This window comes from Odocoileus virginianus, chromosome 26, assembly GCF_023699985.2.
Source record: "Odocoileus virginianus isolate 20LAN1187 ecotype Illinois chromosome 26, Ovbor_1.2, whole genome shotgun sequence".
NCBI lineage: Eukaryota > Metazoa > Chordata > Mammalia > Artiodactyla > Cervidae > Odocoileus > Odocoileus virginianus.
In genome coordinates this window covers 45624541-45643346 of record NC_069699.1, presented here as the reverse complement: position 1 = coordinate 45643346, position 18806 = coordinate 45624541, and the positions used below count along the sequence as shown (strand labels likewise).

Genomic DNA, 18806 nt, shown 5'->3' with positions numbered 1-18806 from the left:
CATCAACTTTTTTTCTCATGTCTATATTCCACTGTATTTATGTACCACAGCTTCTTTATCCATTCATCTGTCTATGGACATCTAGGTTGCTTCTATGGTCTAGCTATGGTAAATAGTGCTGCAGTGAACATTGGGGTACATGTGTCTTTTTCAGTTTTGGTTTCCTCAGGGTATATGCCTAGTAGTGGGATTGCTGGGTCATATGGTGGTTTTATTCCTAGTTTTTTAAGGAATCTCCGTATAGTGGCTGTATCAATTTACATCCCCTACTGGCAATGCAAGAAGGTTCCCTTTTCTCCACACCCTCTCCAGCATTTATTGTTTGTAGACTTTTTGATGATCACCTTTCTAACTGGTGTGAGGTGGTATCTCATGGTAGTTTTGATTTGCATTTCTCTGATAATGAGCAGTGTTGAGCACTTTTTCATGTGTTTGTTAGCCATCTGTATGTCTTCTTTGGAGAAATGTCTTTTTAGGTCTTTTTCCCACTTTTGCTTGGATTGTTTGTTTTTCTGGTATTGAGTTGTATGAACTGCTTGTGTATTTTGGAAATTAATTCTTTGTCTGTTGTTTCACTTGTTAATATTCACTTGCTATTATTTTCTCCCATTCTGAGGGTTGTCTTTTCACCTTGTTTGTAGTTTCTTTTGCTGTACAAAAGCTTCTAAGTTTAACTAGATCCCACTTATTTATTTTTGTTTTTATTTCCATTACTCTAAGAGGTGGGTCATAGAAGATCTTGATTTGATTTATGTTGAGTGTTCTGCCTATGTTTTCCTCAAGAGTCATAGTTTCTGGTCTTACATTTAGGTCTTTAATCCATTTTGAGTTTATCTTTGTGTATGACATCAGGAAGTGTCCTAATTTCATTCTTTTGCACATATCTTTCCAGTTTTCCTAGCGCCACTTGTTGAAGAGGCTATCTTTGCCCCATTGTATACTCTTGCCTCCTTTGTCAAAAATAAGGTACCCATAGGTGTGTGGGTTTATCTTGCCTATCTTGTTCCATTGGTCTGTAATTCTGTTTTTGTGCCAGTACCATGCTGTCTTGATGACTGTAGCTTTGTAATACAGTCTGAGGTGAGGAAGGTTGATTCCTCCAGCTCCATTCTTCTTTCCAAGACTGCTTTGGCTACTTGGGGTCTTTTGTGTTTCCATATGAATTGTGAAATTTTTTTTTTCTGAAAAAGTGAAAGTGAGTCTTCCCTGGTGGCTCAGAGGGTAAAGCATCTGCCTGCAATACGGGAGACCTTGGTTCAATCCCTGGGTCGGGAAGATCCCCTAAAGAAGGAAATGGCAACCCACTCCAGTATTCTTGCCTGGAGAATCCCATGAATGGAAGAGCCTGGTAGGCTGTAGTCCACGGGGTCGCAAAGAGTTGGACACGGCTGAGCAACTTTACTTTCACTTTTCACTTGTGCATTGAATCTGTAGTTTGCATTTGGTAGTATAGTCATTTTCACAATATTGATTTTCCTGCCCAGGAACATGGACTCTCTGTTTATGTCGTCTTTGATTTCTTTCATCAGTGTCTTATAATTTTTCATATATAGGTCTTTTGTCTCCTTAGGTAGGTTTATTCCTGGATATTTTATTCTTTTTGTTGCATTGGTGAATGGGATTGATTCCTTAATTTCTCTTTCTGGTTTTTTATTGTTAGTATATAGGAATGCAGTGATTTCTGTGTATTGACCTTGTATCCCATAACTTTGCTAAATTCACTGATTAGCTCTAGTAATTTTCTGATAGTTTCTTTTGGGTTTTTTATGTATGGTATCATGTCATCTGCAAACAGAGTTTTACTTTTTCTTTTCCAATTTGGAATTCCTTTTATTTCTTTTTCTTCTCTAATTGCCGTAGCTAGGACTTCCAAAACTATGTTGAATAATAGTGGTGATAATGGACACCCTTGTCTTGTTCCTGAATTTAGAGGGAATGCTCTTAGTTTTTCACCATTGAGAATAATGTTTTCTGTGGGCTGATCATATATGGCCTTTACTCTGTTAAGGTAGGTTCCTTCTGTGCCCATTTTTTGAAGCATTTTTATCACAAATGGGTGTTGAATTTTGTTGAAGGCTTTTTCTGCATCTGTTGAGGTCATATGCTTATTTTTCAATTTGTTAATATGGTGTATCACGTTGATTGATTTGTGTATATTGAAGAATCCTTGCATCCCTGAAATAAACCTGACTTGATCATGGTATATGAGCTTTTTAATGTGTTGTTGAATTCTGTTTGCTAGAATTTTGTTGAGGATTTTTGCATCTATATTCATCAGTGATACTGGCCTGTAATTTTCTTTTTTGTGTGTTGTCTTTGCCTAGTTTTAGTATCAGGGTGATTGTGGCCTTGTAGAATGAGTTTGGAATTGTTTCGAAGGCAGATTCTTAACCACAGGCCCAGGCCCACCAGGAAAGTGCCCAAGAGCTAATTTTTAAAATCAGAGCTGCCTTCTCTGTGTTCTGAAAGGCTATGCCCACATGGAAGTGTGTGTGTCGGGGCGGAGCCCCTTAGAGACAAAGTGCAATTGACTGTGCTGCTGCCTGCAGGATCAGCTTTTCCTCTGCCATTTTCCCTTTGTTGCTTTTTCGAAGGTGATCAGTAACAGCCAAACCTGCCCCTTAAGTAGTTAGTGTGGCTCTGAAGAGCTGAGAAAATAATTCATTGTGTTGTCTTTGTAAAGAAATTTAGTGGCCTGTAGAAGGGAGGGAAAGAGAAAAACCAAATTTGGTGGGACTTAAGAAAGCCATTACTTTCCAGTTTCTTCTCTGATATGGGCATCTAATGGCCTGGGTACTATTTTAAAAGTGTCCTCTTTTTTTAAAACAGTTTTGAGAAAGGGGGCTGGACTAATGTCTTCAATAGTCTTAAAAACATATGTGGTGGTTGAATGTTTAATTGATGTTTGCTTCTGTCTGTCAGGAGCTTGGGGCTGAGGTAGTTTTAAAGATGTTTATTAACTGTGGGTTTCCAGGAAGCTTTTCATTGTTATTGCTAACCTCTAAGTGATTGTCATTTTTCCATCACCACACAGTTTCTTTTGTAAAATGCCAGGAATTCAGATTACCTAAAGGTACTTGCTAATTAAAAATTGTTCTCTAAAAGCCACTCCATGATCAGCCAGACACACTGTAAGCAAAACCAGTTGCCTCACGCCGCGTAGAGTGAACTAGGGGTGTACGCTGATGGTGCGCGTGCGCTTCTGAACAGAGCAGTTGCTGATGAATTATCATTATACTGATATTCAAAGAAATAGATTTCACTTCTAAACCTGCTGATATTTAATTGGTTTACTACTTCCTTTTTCAAACCTAATGAACTAAAGCATAGATTTCCCTCAGAGACTTGGAATTTGCTTTGTCAGTGAATGGTAGCTCAGGATTAGTTATATTAATGTGTATTTGTGGGTCACTTTTCTTCCCTGTACTTTAATGCCCTTTGTGAATGTTTTTGCAAGTGTGTTATTAATGCAAAAATTTGAATTCTATTACTAAACCATCCACAGCTGCTCTTTGCTTTTGTTGTCTTCAGAAGCTAAGTATGTGACCCATCAGGATGCACACGCTCATTATTCCTGTGCTTTTTAACTGAGCAGTCTTAAATTCTGGTTTTCCAAAATTCTAAAGGATCCAGTTTGCTTTGTTTTGTTTTTGTTTCTATTCGGGAGAATATAAAAGTTCTGTTTCAAACTGTGTCTGAACTTTTAGAGATTCCAGGTCTAGAATAGTATTTGTGTTGAATAATTAAGATATTCGTGTTTCTTTTTTTTTTTTTTTAATTTTGGGAAATGGGAGGAATTTTAGGATGACCCAATTCTGGATGTGGTTGTCTACAGCTGTTTGTCTTACGAAAGCTTATTTATCTTGTGCCCCTTTTCCCCACATTTTGTTATAAAAAATTTGAAATACACCAAAAAATGGAAAGAACTGGTGAATCTTCACATTAATATTTTGCTGTATTTGCTGTATCACAAAACAGCTAGCTTTCTCTTTATCCTGTTTCTCTTCTTTTCACTCAAGAAGAAAGGACTTTTGCTAATAGTAAAATGGAGAGAGAGAGGTGGACAAACATGCACAGTGCCTGACATATACTAAATATAATAGAACAAGTAGATTGGCACGACAGAGTGAATGTGAATAGGGATGATTTGAATAGGACATGCTTCTAGCTCTAGGATACAAAGAAACTGCTCCCAGCTAAATCCTTGCCACTAGGGGCTTACTGTTGGGTCAGGAGGTGAGAAACCAAAGAAGGCAAACACTTTGCCAAGTAACTCATATGAAGCCTTCAGTGAAGGTCAGCCTGGTCAGCATTGCTACTGGAATTCAGAAGAGGGAACATGATCCCCGAGGACTGGGGCAGTGGACAAAGGCTTCTTGGAAGAAATGGAGCTGGAACTGGGCCACGAACTAGGGCAGAGCCCAAGAGCTGAACTGTGGGCGCCAGGCCTTCTGAGGCTTCCTATCTACTCGGGAAGGGACAGTGTGATGAGCAGTCAGTTACCCGTAAGCACTGTATTTAGGTGGTGGGAGAATGGACCATCTTCCTTGTAGTGCTCCAAGATAGGGCCTACTCATTCCCTGAGCACTCCCAGTTACTCCAGGACCTCACCTTTGCTGCTCAGTCTGCCTGGACACAGTCCCTCCAGATGTCTGTCCAGCTCTCTGTTCCTTCTGGTCTCAGAAGGAACACTGCTCAGTGAGAACTTTCCTATCCCCATTCCCTGCCACACTATATAAAATAACAGCTTCTTCTGGCACACACCACCTTCTGACATAGTTTTCTCTACTTTGTACTGTGTCCCCAAAGCCTGAGTGCCTGCAATTATATACACATGTATATATATCTACAGAGATGTAAAAAGTAGGTGCTCAGTTCAGTTCAGCTCAGTCGCTCAGTTCGTGTCCGACTCTTTGCAACCCCATGGACTGCAGCAGGCCAGGCCTCCCTGTCCATCACTAACTCCCGGAGTTTACTCAAACTCATGTCTATTGAGTTGGTGATGCCATCCAACCATCTCATCCTCTGTCATCCCCTTCTCCTGGTCTCAATCTTTCCCAGCATCAGGGTCTTTTCAAATGAGTCAGCTTTTCGCATCAGGTGGCCAAAGTATTAGAGTTTCAGTTTCAGCATCAGTCCTTCCAGTGAACATTCAGAATTGATTTCCTTTAGGATGGACTGGTTGGATCTCCTTGCAGTCCAAGGGACTCTCAAAAGTGTTCTACAATACCACAGTTCAAAAGCATCAGTTCTTTGGTGCTCAGCTAGAATTCTTTATAGTCCAACTCTCACATCCATACATGACTACTGGAAAAACCATAGCCTTGACTTTGAGTTGGTGCTCAGGAAGCAGTTAATGCATGAAGGAATGAACCAGTGGAGATTCTGAAGTGTATAGGGTGTTTGGACAAGAAAGTACCTTACAGGGACCGGACAAGCAGGTCAGAGAGGCTTGAGCTGGGCAGAGTCGCCACAGTGTGTCTCAGGGCCAGCGTCCTTGTGGGGAAGGTTGAGGTTTTAGGTATGCTTAGCTCCATGCCTAACGAGGGTATTCATCCTTGACATTTTCTCTTTGAAAAATGTGTGTTTCTAAGTGAAACCTTTGGTGATTCTGCTGCCTCTTGTCCTCCTCCCAGGACCCCTGCAGTGGACCATGAGACGGTAATGTCCACTGAGGACCTCTGGGAGCCATGTCAGACGAATCCGCCTCAGGGAGCGACCCAGACCTGGACCCAGACGTGGAGCTGGAGGATGCGGAAGAGGAGGAGGAGGAGGAGGCGGAGGTGGCAGTGGAGGAGCATGGCAGGGATGACGGGGAAGACCTGCTGGATGGTGAGTGCCTCTCGTGAGCGACAGAGGTTGCTTCCCTTTCCTCCATTAAAATTTTTGCTGAGACAGCTTGGTGTTTGCAGTTGGGTTTCTCAGGTCATCCGTCGTGAGAAGGCAGAGTCTGAAAAAACAGCGACAGTGAACCCATGTGCTCTTCCCCAGGAAATGAATTGTTCCTCTGCGTAAGCTTCACTGTGGTGCTGGAGGGACCTTTAGCCCTCACTTCATCTTTGGCCATGTGCACACGTAGGTCCCCACATTTGAGAGTGGAGCGTACTTGTTCAAGTCATGGAGGGAGTCAGTGGCAGAGTTCCTGTGGTGAGACTTTGTGGTCTGGTGACCACAGACCCATCAAGGGATAACTGTGAGTGGCCTGTGCATTTCCTCAGTTATATTCACAATTCTGCTTCTGTGAACATGAGGACGTTATTTGGGGAGAGGTTCCTAGATCGGTTCACAACTCGGAGAGCTTACCCCGTCTCCTGCCGCACTGGTCTGCCTCTCAGCTGCTTCAGGCAACTATAAATTGCTCCAGTGGGGAGAGAACTGGCCCTGTGTAGCTGCTAGACCCCTGCTGGATTCCTGTTTGGTTTGCTTGGCTCACCCTTTCTTTATTCCCAACTCGTTGAAGTGGCATTAGACTTTTTCTTTCATCATTAGTCTAGTTAGGTCATCTGACCAGCTTCTCAATTAATTCTAGCCTTTCAGTGGCACAGGAGTTAGTTGTTTGTAAGCTTCCTGTTATCCTAGGAATAAAATTTGCCTTTTTATAACACACCAGTATTCATTTATAACACACCCAAAAATTGCACTAGATAGTCATTCCTTGGACCTGCTGGAGCCTGGTGAAGATGCACTCCTGTCGTTCTCCAGATTCCAGGGAAATAAACATCTCTCCTTTTTCTTTGTTGATGTTAATGTCTTTAGTTCTCACTCATCCTAACAGCTGCCATATGGTTCAGGGATCAATTTTCTGTCACGTAAACTGTCGAGAAGTCTCTGCCCCATTTCCAGTTTACTTCTGGCAGGCAAATTACCATTTTACTCCCTGCCCTCACCTGGAAAGCATCTTTTGCTATCCACTGCTAGCCTGTTCCATTGGAGTCTCCCCACCACTAGTTTTATAGTTCCTGTCCATAAAGTAGTATGAGGAGAAATAACCGAAGATAGTGATGTATGGGTATACCGTTAGACTGTTTTGCTTGCCTCTCATGGTTCTTAAGATGGCATTAGAATCCCTAAGTATCTGCATCACTTTTTGCTTTTATATCATTTGGTTTCTCAAAATTATGTTTTCAGGCACCTCTAGAACTCTCTTCAGGTTTAGACTGGGTTTTAGATACTTCCAGTGAGTATAATGGATATATACACAGTGTTTTCCCTCTTGGCTTCTTGGATTCCTTTTCTCCTGGTCAGATTCTTAATTATTCAAAAATTGTATGGTATGAATTTGAGGACTTTACTATTATTTACTTAAAAGTGGCAAGAATTTAATTGTGATTTGCCTCAGAATAATGTACTTATTGTAATTGGAGTTTTTAAAAAAGAAAATGTATTTCTTGATGAAATAACTTTTTAAAATTTTAAGCTGATTTCTTTTTATTGCTTATGAATTTCAGAGTGAGTAAGAAAAAATTTCCATAGTTACTGTCTCCTTTGGCCCAATTAGGGTATCTCACGTCTTGGAATTTGATTCAAGCACATTTTTTTTTTTTTACTTTTTGTTTTGTATTGGTGTATAGCCGATTAACCCGATTAACGATGTTGTAATAGTTTCAGGTGAACATGGAAGGAACCCAGCCATACATACACATGTATCCATTTTCCCCCAAACCCCTCTCCCATCCAGGCTGCCACATACAACTGAGCAGAGTTCCTTTCAAGCACCGTTTTTACCTTTCAATGTAGTGTTAAAACACTACAACCCTACCGTCAGACCCCCCCACCCCTGCTCCCCGGAAATAAAAATGATACTTCTGCTGCTTGTGGCATCTCTGCCACTGTTTGAGTTCTTACAGCTTTTCTGGTCTTCTCATCTTGAACACTCTCTGCAGTTGTGCTAAAACATCCAAGACCTGCCTATTTTCTTCAGTCTTGCCTTTGCTTCCTTGGCTTGCTGGTTATCCTGCAGTTCTAATGGGCAGAGCAGCCAGTGAGTCTAAAATTAGGAATAGCTATGAATAGTCTAGTCTTAGCTGGTGTTGTGTGATGTGGCCCTTTTGTTTTCTTAGAACAGTTTTTCTCAACCTGGGTTGATTTTACCTCCCGGGAGACAGTTTACAAAGTCTGAAGACATTTTCGGCTGTCACGACTCCTGGGAGTGGGGGAGGAATGCTGCTGGCACATGTGGGTAGAAATAAGCCGTCCTGCTGACCATCCTGCACTGCATAAAACAGCTCCCTGCCACACTGTTATCTGGCCCCAAAGGTCAATAGTGCTGCAGCTGAGATACCCTTTCAAAAAGGAAACTGTTACTACAGCCCTTTCTATTTGAAGTGTTTCACTTTGACAGTACTTCCTTATCGTTTACACAAACATCTGAACTATCCTACTAACCTTTTCAAAGAACTGCCTTCTGGCTGTGGTGATCCTCTATATTATGTTTGTTTTCTTTGTAATTTATATTTTAGAATATTCTCCTACATCTTTGGGATTTATTTTGCATTACTTTCAAGCTTCTTAAGATTATGCTTAGCTCATTTCAGCATTTTTTTCCTAGTAACACTTAAAACTAAATTTCTAAGTATTACTTTAGATCCATCCCCTCAGAAGCATTTTGAAATTTTTTGTCTTACTTGGTTATTTTAGTAATCCTGTGTGTTAAGTAGGGTGGGTGCATTTTACAGATGAGAAAACTGAGGCTCAGAAAGGGATGTGCCTTGCTCAGTGTAATTAGTAAGAAAATGGCAAAGCTGGGCCTTTGGTTTCCAAGGTGGTGCGCCTGTTTCAAACCCATGCTGCTTCCGAGACCATAGATTCATATAATTCCCTGCCTGTGATGTGTTTGCTTTCTTTCTTAATGAGTGCTTTGAGGGAAGAAGTTGGTGATATTGTTGATCAGAGATGAGAGGACAGTTAGAAATAATGGCATGAATAAAGGGAAAGCATGGCATGTGGTAGAGAATGATGATCTCTCTTACTTGGTGTAGCACTGAGCACTTTAGGAGGATGGCTGGAGTAAGACTGGAGTGATGACCAGTGGTCAGATCGTGAAGGAATCTAGAATTTGTTTTAGAGGCAACATGGAACTGATGGAGTTTTTTACTGAGGGAACATTCATTAGACCTTTTATTTTAGGAATGTTATTCCAGCAGTATACAACAGAGATGGTCTGCAGATCAAGAAAACCAGTTAGGTCTATGATGGAGCTTTATGGGAAGGGTCAGTGAGGGTTTGAACTTTTGAGTCAGTTGATCTGCATATGAGGAATACAAAGTCAGATTTGTTGCAGTGGGATTTATACGACTTGGTGACTTATTGGTTATGTGGGGGTAGATTGAAGATGGACTAAGTAAAGCCTGGGAGGATTATGAAACCTTTGCAAAGATGGAAGGTACAGAATAGTGAGTGAATGGGGGAGTTAAGAGCTATGTTTAGCTTTGCTACATTAAGTTGGAGCCTTGTCTACCCCTTGATACTGACCTACCAAAGCTGACTCATGAGACATTAGCCTGAGAACTGGCTATGATAGAACATGGTGGCTTTGGCTATTGGGGAACAGCTTCATGATTTTGTCTTCAGAAAAGTGGGGAAGAAGATAGTGCTTTCTGTTCATAACAGGTGAGGGGACCTGTGGCATGTTGTGAGACGTTTTGGATTGGCGTGCCATTCCTGTTTTTCTTTTCTGTATTCTTTTGGAATGATGGGGAAAGTTAGAGGTCAGCTCTTTTGGGGTCTGCCATTATTAGAGGCAGAGGTTCAAACCCGCTCTGTCTGGAAGCGGCTTTCCTTGGGCAGTGGTTTTTCTGGCTCAGTGTTTTCTTCGAGCTGAGCGTGAGCTCTGATCTCTTGATCCAGATAAGGTGCTTAGAAATATTTAGATGAAGGAAACTCCTAGAATTATCTGGCCTTTACCAAAAAAGATTGTTTTCAGTTACTACTTAATGTGTGTTGCATTTGATGTGAGAGTGTGGCGTGGGTGATACATGATACATTTTCATTTACCTGTGTTTTGCTGGTTGATTTGCTGGTTCATTTGTCTTTCTCAATGTCACTCTACCCTTTAAGCCTACAGTAGATTCTTCCTTTCATATACTTGGCAACTGTAGGTAATAGAGCATCTAGACCAAGGAAGAGTTCCAAGGGTCTGTCTGTGCAAATGGTAAAAATCCTAACATCATTTTCCCAAAGTAGTTTCTTATCTCCTTGCAGCAGGGAGACAGGAGAGAAAAATAGCAGTAAACCGGGAGACAGGAGAGAAAAATAGCAGTAAACCGGGCCTAAATGTACAGTAAAGGTTGGGGGGTGGGGGGGATTCTTAGAATTTAATATGTTCATTTAATAAGAACTTCATGTGTTTCTCATTAATATTCATCTGGATTCAATTCTTGGTTTCCCTCCAAAATTTCAGTTGTTCTCCAGGTGTACAACAGTCTTAGTTAATAATGAGATTCCCCTCCCCCACCAGTCCATTTAGGTTACCCTTATTCTTATGGAATATTTATTACAAGGAAAAACCAGATGCCCCATGTCTTTTCCTCTGGTACTTTTTTACTTCATTAGTTGTGCTGGTTTCTCTGCTATTTTCTCAGTTTTCCTGTAGGAGAACTGGGACCTCCACCACCCTTTTCTTCTGAGAGCCCTCTGCTCATCCAAGCTGTTTGGCCCGTGTTGTGAACAACCTTGTTCAGCTAAGACAAGAGTAGGATGTTTTTTTAATAGGAATTTCATTGTAAAACCCAAGGCCCAGTCAAAAACTACAGACTTAAACCATTTACTGGCTATTCTAGGAATGATTGCTTACCAAGGAGTTTTATTTCCAGACTTGGTTCCTTAGGTTTAGGAAGGAATACTCGGAGTTTGTGGAGCTTCACTATACACATGACAGACCTCGCTGGAGTGTCAGTTTTATTGGGAAGTTAGAGGAGGAGTGTTGGGGCTTGGAGGTTCAGTGCTTTGGTATGGACTGAAAAAATTTTTTTTATATAATGAAAATCTGGGCATAGAAATCAGTATTCACATGAAGTTTTAAGATAAAATTAGATTTTCTTCAAATAAATTTGAAAGTGGAGTTTGAATGCTTTGGATGATGCCCTAAGGGATAAGAACATTTTCTGTGGGAATTCAGGACTCCTCAGCAGAAAACTTGAAGTCCTAGTTTATTTAAGTGAGTCAGGATCTGGACACAGACTGATTTGATGGGCACATCTCTTCAGAACATAGGCCTTTTTTTTTTTTTTTTCCATTTCATTCTCTTCTTGTCTGTTTTACATGGCGTATCAGGATACTAGTTTCCTTGAACAGCAGCTAGATATGTGACATGCTTAGTGCCTTCTGGAACCTGCTTCATAGCCATCTTATTGACAGAAAGCTAGCCTCCCAGATGTCAACTTTGACCCCCTTCACCTTGGACCACAGGGTAAGGAAAGCTGATCTCCTTCTCAACCCCTGCGTCTCTTAGTCTCCTGCAGGGAGTTCGACTTGTGCTGTTTCTCTCACCCCCTTCTATTTGTCCTCTTTGCTTGCAGTATAAAGAATCAGGGGTAAAGTATCCTAGGCACAGGGCCAGGGCAAAGGCCCTGGGGTGAGAACAACTCTGCTTGTTTAGACTCAGGAAGGTGGAGGCTTTGGTGGCTAGAGGACAGAGAGCAAAGGGCAGAGTGGTCTGGGGTGAGCTAGGTAGGGGCTGGAGCATGTAAGGCCAGTGGTGGTGGTTCGAGATATACCTGGAACCCTGGGTTTATTTGCTTGAGTACTGACAGCTGCTCTTTCAGACTCGCGCTGTGAACCCCAAGTGTGTCAGTAATCACCAGCAGTCTGCAGGCAGTCTTGCAGCTGGAAGTGGAAGAAGTGTCGGGAACCTCCAGAGTTTTAAACTAAGATCAGAGTGGGCGGCTTTTGTGTCATGAAGAATGGCACTTGGGAGGAAGAGTCGCAGCAATCTAATGGGAATCCTAGCCAATGTTTTCTTCCTCCCGTGGAAGCCCCCAGGGCCCTTCACAAGGAGCATAGGTTATGGAGGTTGTAGTTTTCACTGTTTATTAGGGCCTTTCTGTCACATTAGACGTCCCTATTTTGAGCCTAGATTTCTTTCTCTTCTAAGGATAATTTTAAGTAAATGTTATGAACCTTGTGATTGTCTCATATCCTAGATCCTTCTTCAAAGAGTGTGTCTGGAGTTTGGATAATATTTCAAAATCTGTGATGCCCAACTGCTTGTTGACTTTACTGTTTAACAATAAAAATGTCTGATTATTAGTAATATGTGCCTATTAATTAAATTTTGGAAATATAGAACATTATAAAGAATATAAAAATCACACACAATTCTATCAGCCAGAGATAGTAAGAATATTGATGTCTTATTTTTCAGTTATTTTTCTCTTCAGATGTATATTTCTACAAAGTTGGAATCCCATTGCATTTTTTTTTTGCATGTGCCATTTAAAAATTTTCAAAACCAGAATTGTTTCATAATTCCATGGCATTTAATTTTTACTTTTCTAAGTTTTTATTTTAGAAAATAAAAGTAAAAAGATCAGTTGTTACCAGAGGTTTGAAGGAGAGGAGGGATGAATCTGTGGAGCACGGAGGATTTTTAGGGCAGTAAAGCTGCTCTGTATGGTCTGCCATGGTGGATACATGTCATTACACGTTTGTCCAACATCAAGAGTGAACCCTAATGTAAACTGTGGCCTCTGGGTGACACTGATGTGTCAGTATAGGTTCATTGTAGCAGAGGTACTGCTGTGTTGGGGAGGATTAATAATGAGGGAGGCTTATGTGTGGGGCCTTATTCTGTGAGATGGGAGCCATTGCAGGGTTTGAACAGAGGAATGATCACTCTGGTTGATGTGTAGGGAACAGACTGTTACAGAGATGAGGGTAAAATCAAGGAGACCAGTTAGGAAGATACTGCAGAATTCAAGGCAGGAAGGATGATGGCTTGGTGGAGTTGGATTCTGGGTTTTGGTTTTTTTTTTTTTTGTATTCTGGGTATGTTTTGAAGATAGAGTCAAGAGAATTGGTTAATGAAATAGATTGTGTCAGAGTAAGAGGGAAGTTAAGGATGGATTCCAAGTTTTTATTGAACAACTTGAAGATGCCATTTTCTAAGGTTAGGAAGATCAGGGGCAAGGCACAGATTGAGGACAGACAGGAGTTTGGTTTTGAAGAAACATGTTAAGTTTGACATGTCTTATGCCTCCAAGTTGAAATGTCCACAGGTCAGTAAGACTATTGAGTTGAAATTCAGAGGAGAACTCTTATGTTGGATATTAAAAAAAAAAAAAAGTGGGGCATATCTATATATGAATGGTACCTAAATCACAGGAAAGAATAAGATTATTTCAGGAACAAGAGAAACGATCTGAGCGACTAAGCACTTGACAACAGAAGTGGGGAGGGAATGAGGATGATTGAGAAGAGAAGACTGAAAAGAAATGGCCACTGAAGTGGTAGAAGACCATGTTACGGGATCCAGATAGAAAAAAAAAAAAATCATTTCAAGGAGGAAGTGATCAATTGTGTTAGATAAGGCAACCAATGGTCCTAGTAGTATGAGGACTAAGAATTGACATTGGATTTAGCAATGTGGGGGGTCCTTGTGCCCTAATGATCAATTTCAGTGCAGTGATAGGGGCTCAAACCAGAACAGGGGGAGAACGGGTTTTATCTTTTAAACTTACTTTTTGCCAGTGGGACTGATCAGGTTGGGAGGGAGAAACTGATGGTGCAGGAGAGATAGGTGGCAGTCCATACTGGCTAAAGCCAAGCTGTCACTGTGGTCTTGGGAAGCCTTTGCCCCAGCACTCTAGTGTGTGATAGAGAGGAGCACCCCACCAGGCAAAGCAGTCTTCATCTACACCTCTGTGGTCCTGGGAAAGTCCTTGTTGAGCCTTTAGGTTCTCTTCCAAAAAATGAAAAGTTTGCAACCTGAATTCTAGATCTCTTGTTCTCTTATTCTGGATGAAGACGGGGAAGGGAAGGCATGTTTTTAGAAACAAAGAGGAATCACTGAAATAGAGAAAAGGGCTGTGCATCAGCCTGTGGGAGCAGTTAGACCATGCAACTGAATGCACCAAGACAGACAAGACAGTGTTAATAGAACATTCTGTTGCATTTCAGCGTTTTGTTCTCAACATAGATGACGAGCAGCATTCCTTAAATTACAGATTCAAGCCAGATCTTTTTTTTTTTTTTTTTTTTAGCTGCAGTACATGGCTTGTGGGATTTTAGTTCCCAGATCAGGGATCAAAAGTGCACCCCCTGCAGTGGAAACACCAAGTCCCAACCACTGGACCGCCAGGGAAGTCCCTCAAGCCAGATCTTTGTATTCTGTATTTCTTTCTTCCTTTTCTTCCCCAGAAGCATGTCACTTTTGTCGGAGAAAACTTGGATATCTGTTGTTGGACTGATTTTTCAGCGTAGCTTGTGTCAGTATTTAGATGACTTCCGTGTTAGAAATGAAGCAGTGCTGGTTTTGGTACTTGTTGCTGTCCTTCCTTTCTGTGTGCTAGGCTTAGGGACACAAAGGGGCAGAGAACGTGAGAGTGCTGGGGGCGGGGCTGTTTGTAAACCTGCATTTGGAAAACATGTCAGACCTTGACCCTGTTGTTCAGAGTGATTTTGTAGGGCCTTTAACATTCCTTCCCCCACAATCCAAGGGGTTGGGGGCGGGGCGGTATCTGATTGTGGTTTTAATTTGCATTTTCCTAATTACTTCAGGTGTTGAGCTCTTTTCCACATGCTTACGATCATTTTCACTTTTGTAAAGTGCCTGAACCTATGTTTTCTACCATTTTCTTTCTTGCACAAATTTCTTAGTTGGTTTATAGGAATTTTTTATATCTGGTTCTTTTTGATATGTACACATGACACACCTTCCCCATTTATATTGCCTGGTTTTTCACTCTCTTAGTTGTGTATTTCTGCAGTCTTATTATCTTTTTTAAATTGTATTTTTAATCTATAGATGCTTTAATTTTAATGAAGTGAAACTTTTTCCCCCCTTTTTGTTTTGTGCTTTGTATAAGAAATAGTTGTCTGCCCCAAGGTCATGAAGATATTCTCCTGTTGTCTTCTAGACATTTCATGTTTTACCGTCACATTTAGGTCTCGGATACATCTGGAATTGGTTTCTGTGTGGTATGAGTTAGAGCCAAGCTTCATTCCTCCCATCCCCCACCAATATGGTTAATTGATCTACTCTGCATTAGAGTTTTGTGTTATTCTTTGTTGTAAATCAAGGCACAGTACATATGTGGCTCTTTCTGAACTCTGTTTTCTTCCTTTATAACTTTAAGGGGAATGGGAGTACAGGGGGAATTGTGCAGGGTGGTGGCTAAGAGCAGGGACTCTGGAGCCAGATCAGCCACCTGAGTTCAAACTAATAGCTTTGTGAAGGAAGTTTTTTTTTTTTCACCTGTACAATGGGAAGATTTGTAGTATCCTGTATGTACCGTTTTGAGGACTGAATGAGTAATATTGGTAACATGAATAAATCTAGCCAAAAGATAACAAGCATTGCAGGTAGGCTGTGCCCCAGTGCTTCTGGGAGCAGAGCTAGTGCCCAGGACTGTTTTAGATGGACTTGGGTATGACGGGACATGGGGTGGGGTGCATATCTAGCAGACTCACCACAGACCTGTGCTGGGACTAGTTATTCCCCAGTTACCATGCCTGCCCCAACTTCAGAGTTACCCAGTAACCCTCTAGAAGAGAAGGTTTTTCAGTATTTTTTTAATCATCTTGTGAAGTGTTCAAATAATCTTTGGTCCAGTTTAGAATACAGAAGCAGAACGTACCAGGCTTAAATGAAGTTCCCTGAGCAGCTTACCAAGAGAGACAGTGGCAGCTATTAACTTTCTCTCTGCAGCTATGTTGACAGACATGACAGCTTAGCAGTTGGGCACATGCTGAAATAAAAAGGAAGAAACCTAGAGAGGGCCTTCTGGAGGCTAACCTTTAAGTGGGGACCCAAAAGAGGTTATGGGTTAGAAAGAAGTAAGTCATTAGAATCTAACACATAACTGTTAGATGAAGAGGTGGGGAAAGAGGGACACAGCCTCAGCCAAGGCCTGAGACCTCGAGAGCACTGTACTTTTGAGGCTAGAGAGTAGGCAGTGGAGGGTGTGTGGGTACAGGTGTTGGAGGGAAGTACTTGGTGGTCAGAGGAAGGCTGGATGCTAGCAATCAGGTAAGGCCTTAAGTGTTTTAGACTATATCCTATGGGTAGAAGAGACAGCTTTAAGGTATTTTAGGAGATCCTGGGTGGGTGGAGACTGTGACATGGTCAGATTCAGAAAGCTCTCTTTTTCTAGTGTGTATTGAAGCGGGAGTAATCAGAGGCAGGGAGACCCTTTGGAGTCTGGTGTCAGACTAGACCAGGGAGTACAACGGTATGGAAGGAAGCCAAGTGGGATATTTAGGTAACTTCTTTAGGCACAGAGTTTGTGTTTGAAGATGAGGAGAGGAGAGGTTTTATCATCAACAGTGGTCGTATATGGTAGAGATCTATAGAGTCTTTCCCCTGTGGAGTGAAAGGTCCTGGGAGAGCCACTGCTGAGTGCTCCTCCAGGTTAGAGACGTTGTACTTATGTTCCAGCCGGTCTTTTAATCAGGAAGCAGAGACTCAGTGTGCTACCAGATAGATGCATATTGTCTTTGCATTTTCTGTGACCCTAAGGAATTTTTTTTTTTTTTTTTAAGATTTATCTTATTTCTAACGTGGTCAGAAAGTGCTTTATCTGTCTTTGTCTGAGTTGACTCTCCAGCCTTTTGCATTCATAGAGTTAACATGTAAGGTTTAAGTTAATGAGACAGTCCAGGAGGTCAGTGACATGCAATAGTTTATTATTTTGCCAAGGTATGAGTTTAAATGCTGCTCTCTGGGGTGTGGGAACTGATAGTTGAACCCTGACCTCCACAGCATCTGCTCCTCAGCCTACCTTGTATTCTGCTCTCAAATCAGAAATTGTTGTCATTATTAAGAGTCTGATGGGAATCGTTTAACTGTTTCAATTATATGTGAATGCATTTTGTGGAGGAAATTCTGTGCTGGAGCAGTATTCTCTAGTTTTGGGAGTTTGTAAAGGTACCTTCTCTCTTGCCTGCTGTGCTTTCCCAGCATGATGTCTGATGCTCTGCTTGTGGAAGACCAGCCGTTTCTCAGCTACTGAATCCTTCTGGGAAATGTGTGTGTGTGTGTGTGTGTGTGTGTGTGTGTGTGTGTGTGTTGTGGTCATGCCTCAGTACTTCAAAGCATTCATCAGTAGAATGAAAAAATAAACTGAGTTATATGGATTTCACGCCCCCGCCTTTCCACTGTACTCTCACAGGGGAAGCTTTTGTTTGTTCATAGGACCAGTTTACTGTCTTCTACTCTCTTGGACTTAACAGACACAACAGTAACAAATTTCGGAAGATGATCACCTTAGTGTGTATACCTGTGTCCTCTCTCAAATAAAAGTAGCAGAATTTGAGCTGTTGGTGTTACACTTTGCCCATTCCCTCTTAAAAGGAACAGCAGGTATGCCCTATTTTCCTCTTGTTTGTTGTGGATACTCTTACGGGGGGCCCTAGTGAAGTTTGCACATATAGGAAGATTTGCGTGTTCTGTGCTTCCATCACCATTCTAAATGGATTTCCAGGAGGAGAATGCGGGGCTCTACCTGCCTGAACTCCAGAGGGAAGGGCTACAGTCCCCCAAAGTTGCAGGCAGGCTTGTTCTCTTCATTCCTCTCCCTAAATCCTCACTTTGTGGGTGCGAGGTCCTGTTAACTCTCGGCCCTCAGGTTCACTGGAGATGCCAGGAGATTGTCTGCTAGCTTCCCTGAGAGAGACTGCCAGTTGGAGCCCTCCAGAAGAGCAGGGAGCCTGGCATGGATTGATATGGCTCTTGAACCAACTCTAGCCCTGACACCTATCAAGCAGTTGCAGCATACCGATCCACTTTACTCCCCCATAGTGCTGAATGCAGATGGAGAAAGCACTGGCCGTTGTGATTCTTAAGTTTCCAGGAATAATTTGCTTGAGTCTTTAATTCTCTTTTTATTTTTCCTATGTTTGGATTGCTCATACTTTGGGAAACAAGCAAAAAAAAAAAAAATTATTGCCTCTGTTTTCCCATTTATATCCCTAGCTAATTTCTTTCTTTTTTTTTTTTTTAGACAGAGATGTAGTTGATTTACAATATTATATGTTAGTTTCAGGTATATAACATAGTGACTCAAAAATTTTCTAGATTGTACTCCATTTATAGTTATAAAACATTGCCTATACTCCCTGTACTGTACCATATATGTTTGTAGCTTATTTATTTTATACATAGTGACTGGCACCTCCTAATTACCTACCCCTATCTTGCCCCCCGCCCCTTCTCTCTCCCCACTAGTAACCACTGGTTTGTTTTCTGTATCTGTGAGTTTCTTTTTTGTTAAATTACTAGTTTGTTTTATTTTTTAGATTCCACATAGTAGTGATAACATACAGTATTAGTCTTTCTCTGTCTGACTTATTTCACTAAGCATGATACCCTCCGGGTCCATGCATGTTGTTGCAAGTGGCAGAATTTCGTTCTCTTTTTAATGCCTGTCCCATTTCTTTTTTTAATTGTTACTAGAGAGTTGAGAGACTCTTGGAGAACTCTTGAGGAAAGAGTGACTAGCCTGTTGTCTCTTGAGGCCTTTGGCAGAGTGGAAGGAAGGGCTGTCTCCTCAGGAAGCTGGCTGCAGGCTGCCGGCCGCCACAGTGACCAGGTGCCTCAGGTGGTGTGTGGCTCCTCAAGAATGGCAGCCATTTCCAGACAGGAGTTGGCT

The 18806-nt window shown here is 41.6% G+C and overlaps 1 protein-coding gene across 3 annotated transcripts in view; it reads left to right on the top strand.

The window, feature by feature from the left end:
- Positions 1-18806, top strand: part of RAD54L2 (RAD54 like 2) — a 91114-nt gene that overhangs the window by 37626 nt on the left and 34682 nt on the right. For all 3 annotated transcript variants that reach the window (XM_070456001.1, XM_070456002.1, XM_070456000.1), the window contains exon 2: positions 5637-5832. In XM_070456001.1, coding sequence (XP_070312102.1) covers positions 5691-5832 — 142 coding nt within the window. In that variant the 5' untranslated portion in view covers positions 5637-5690. The remainder of the gene's footprint in view (positions 1-5636; positions 5833-18806) is intronic.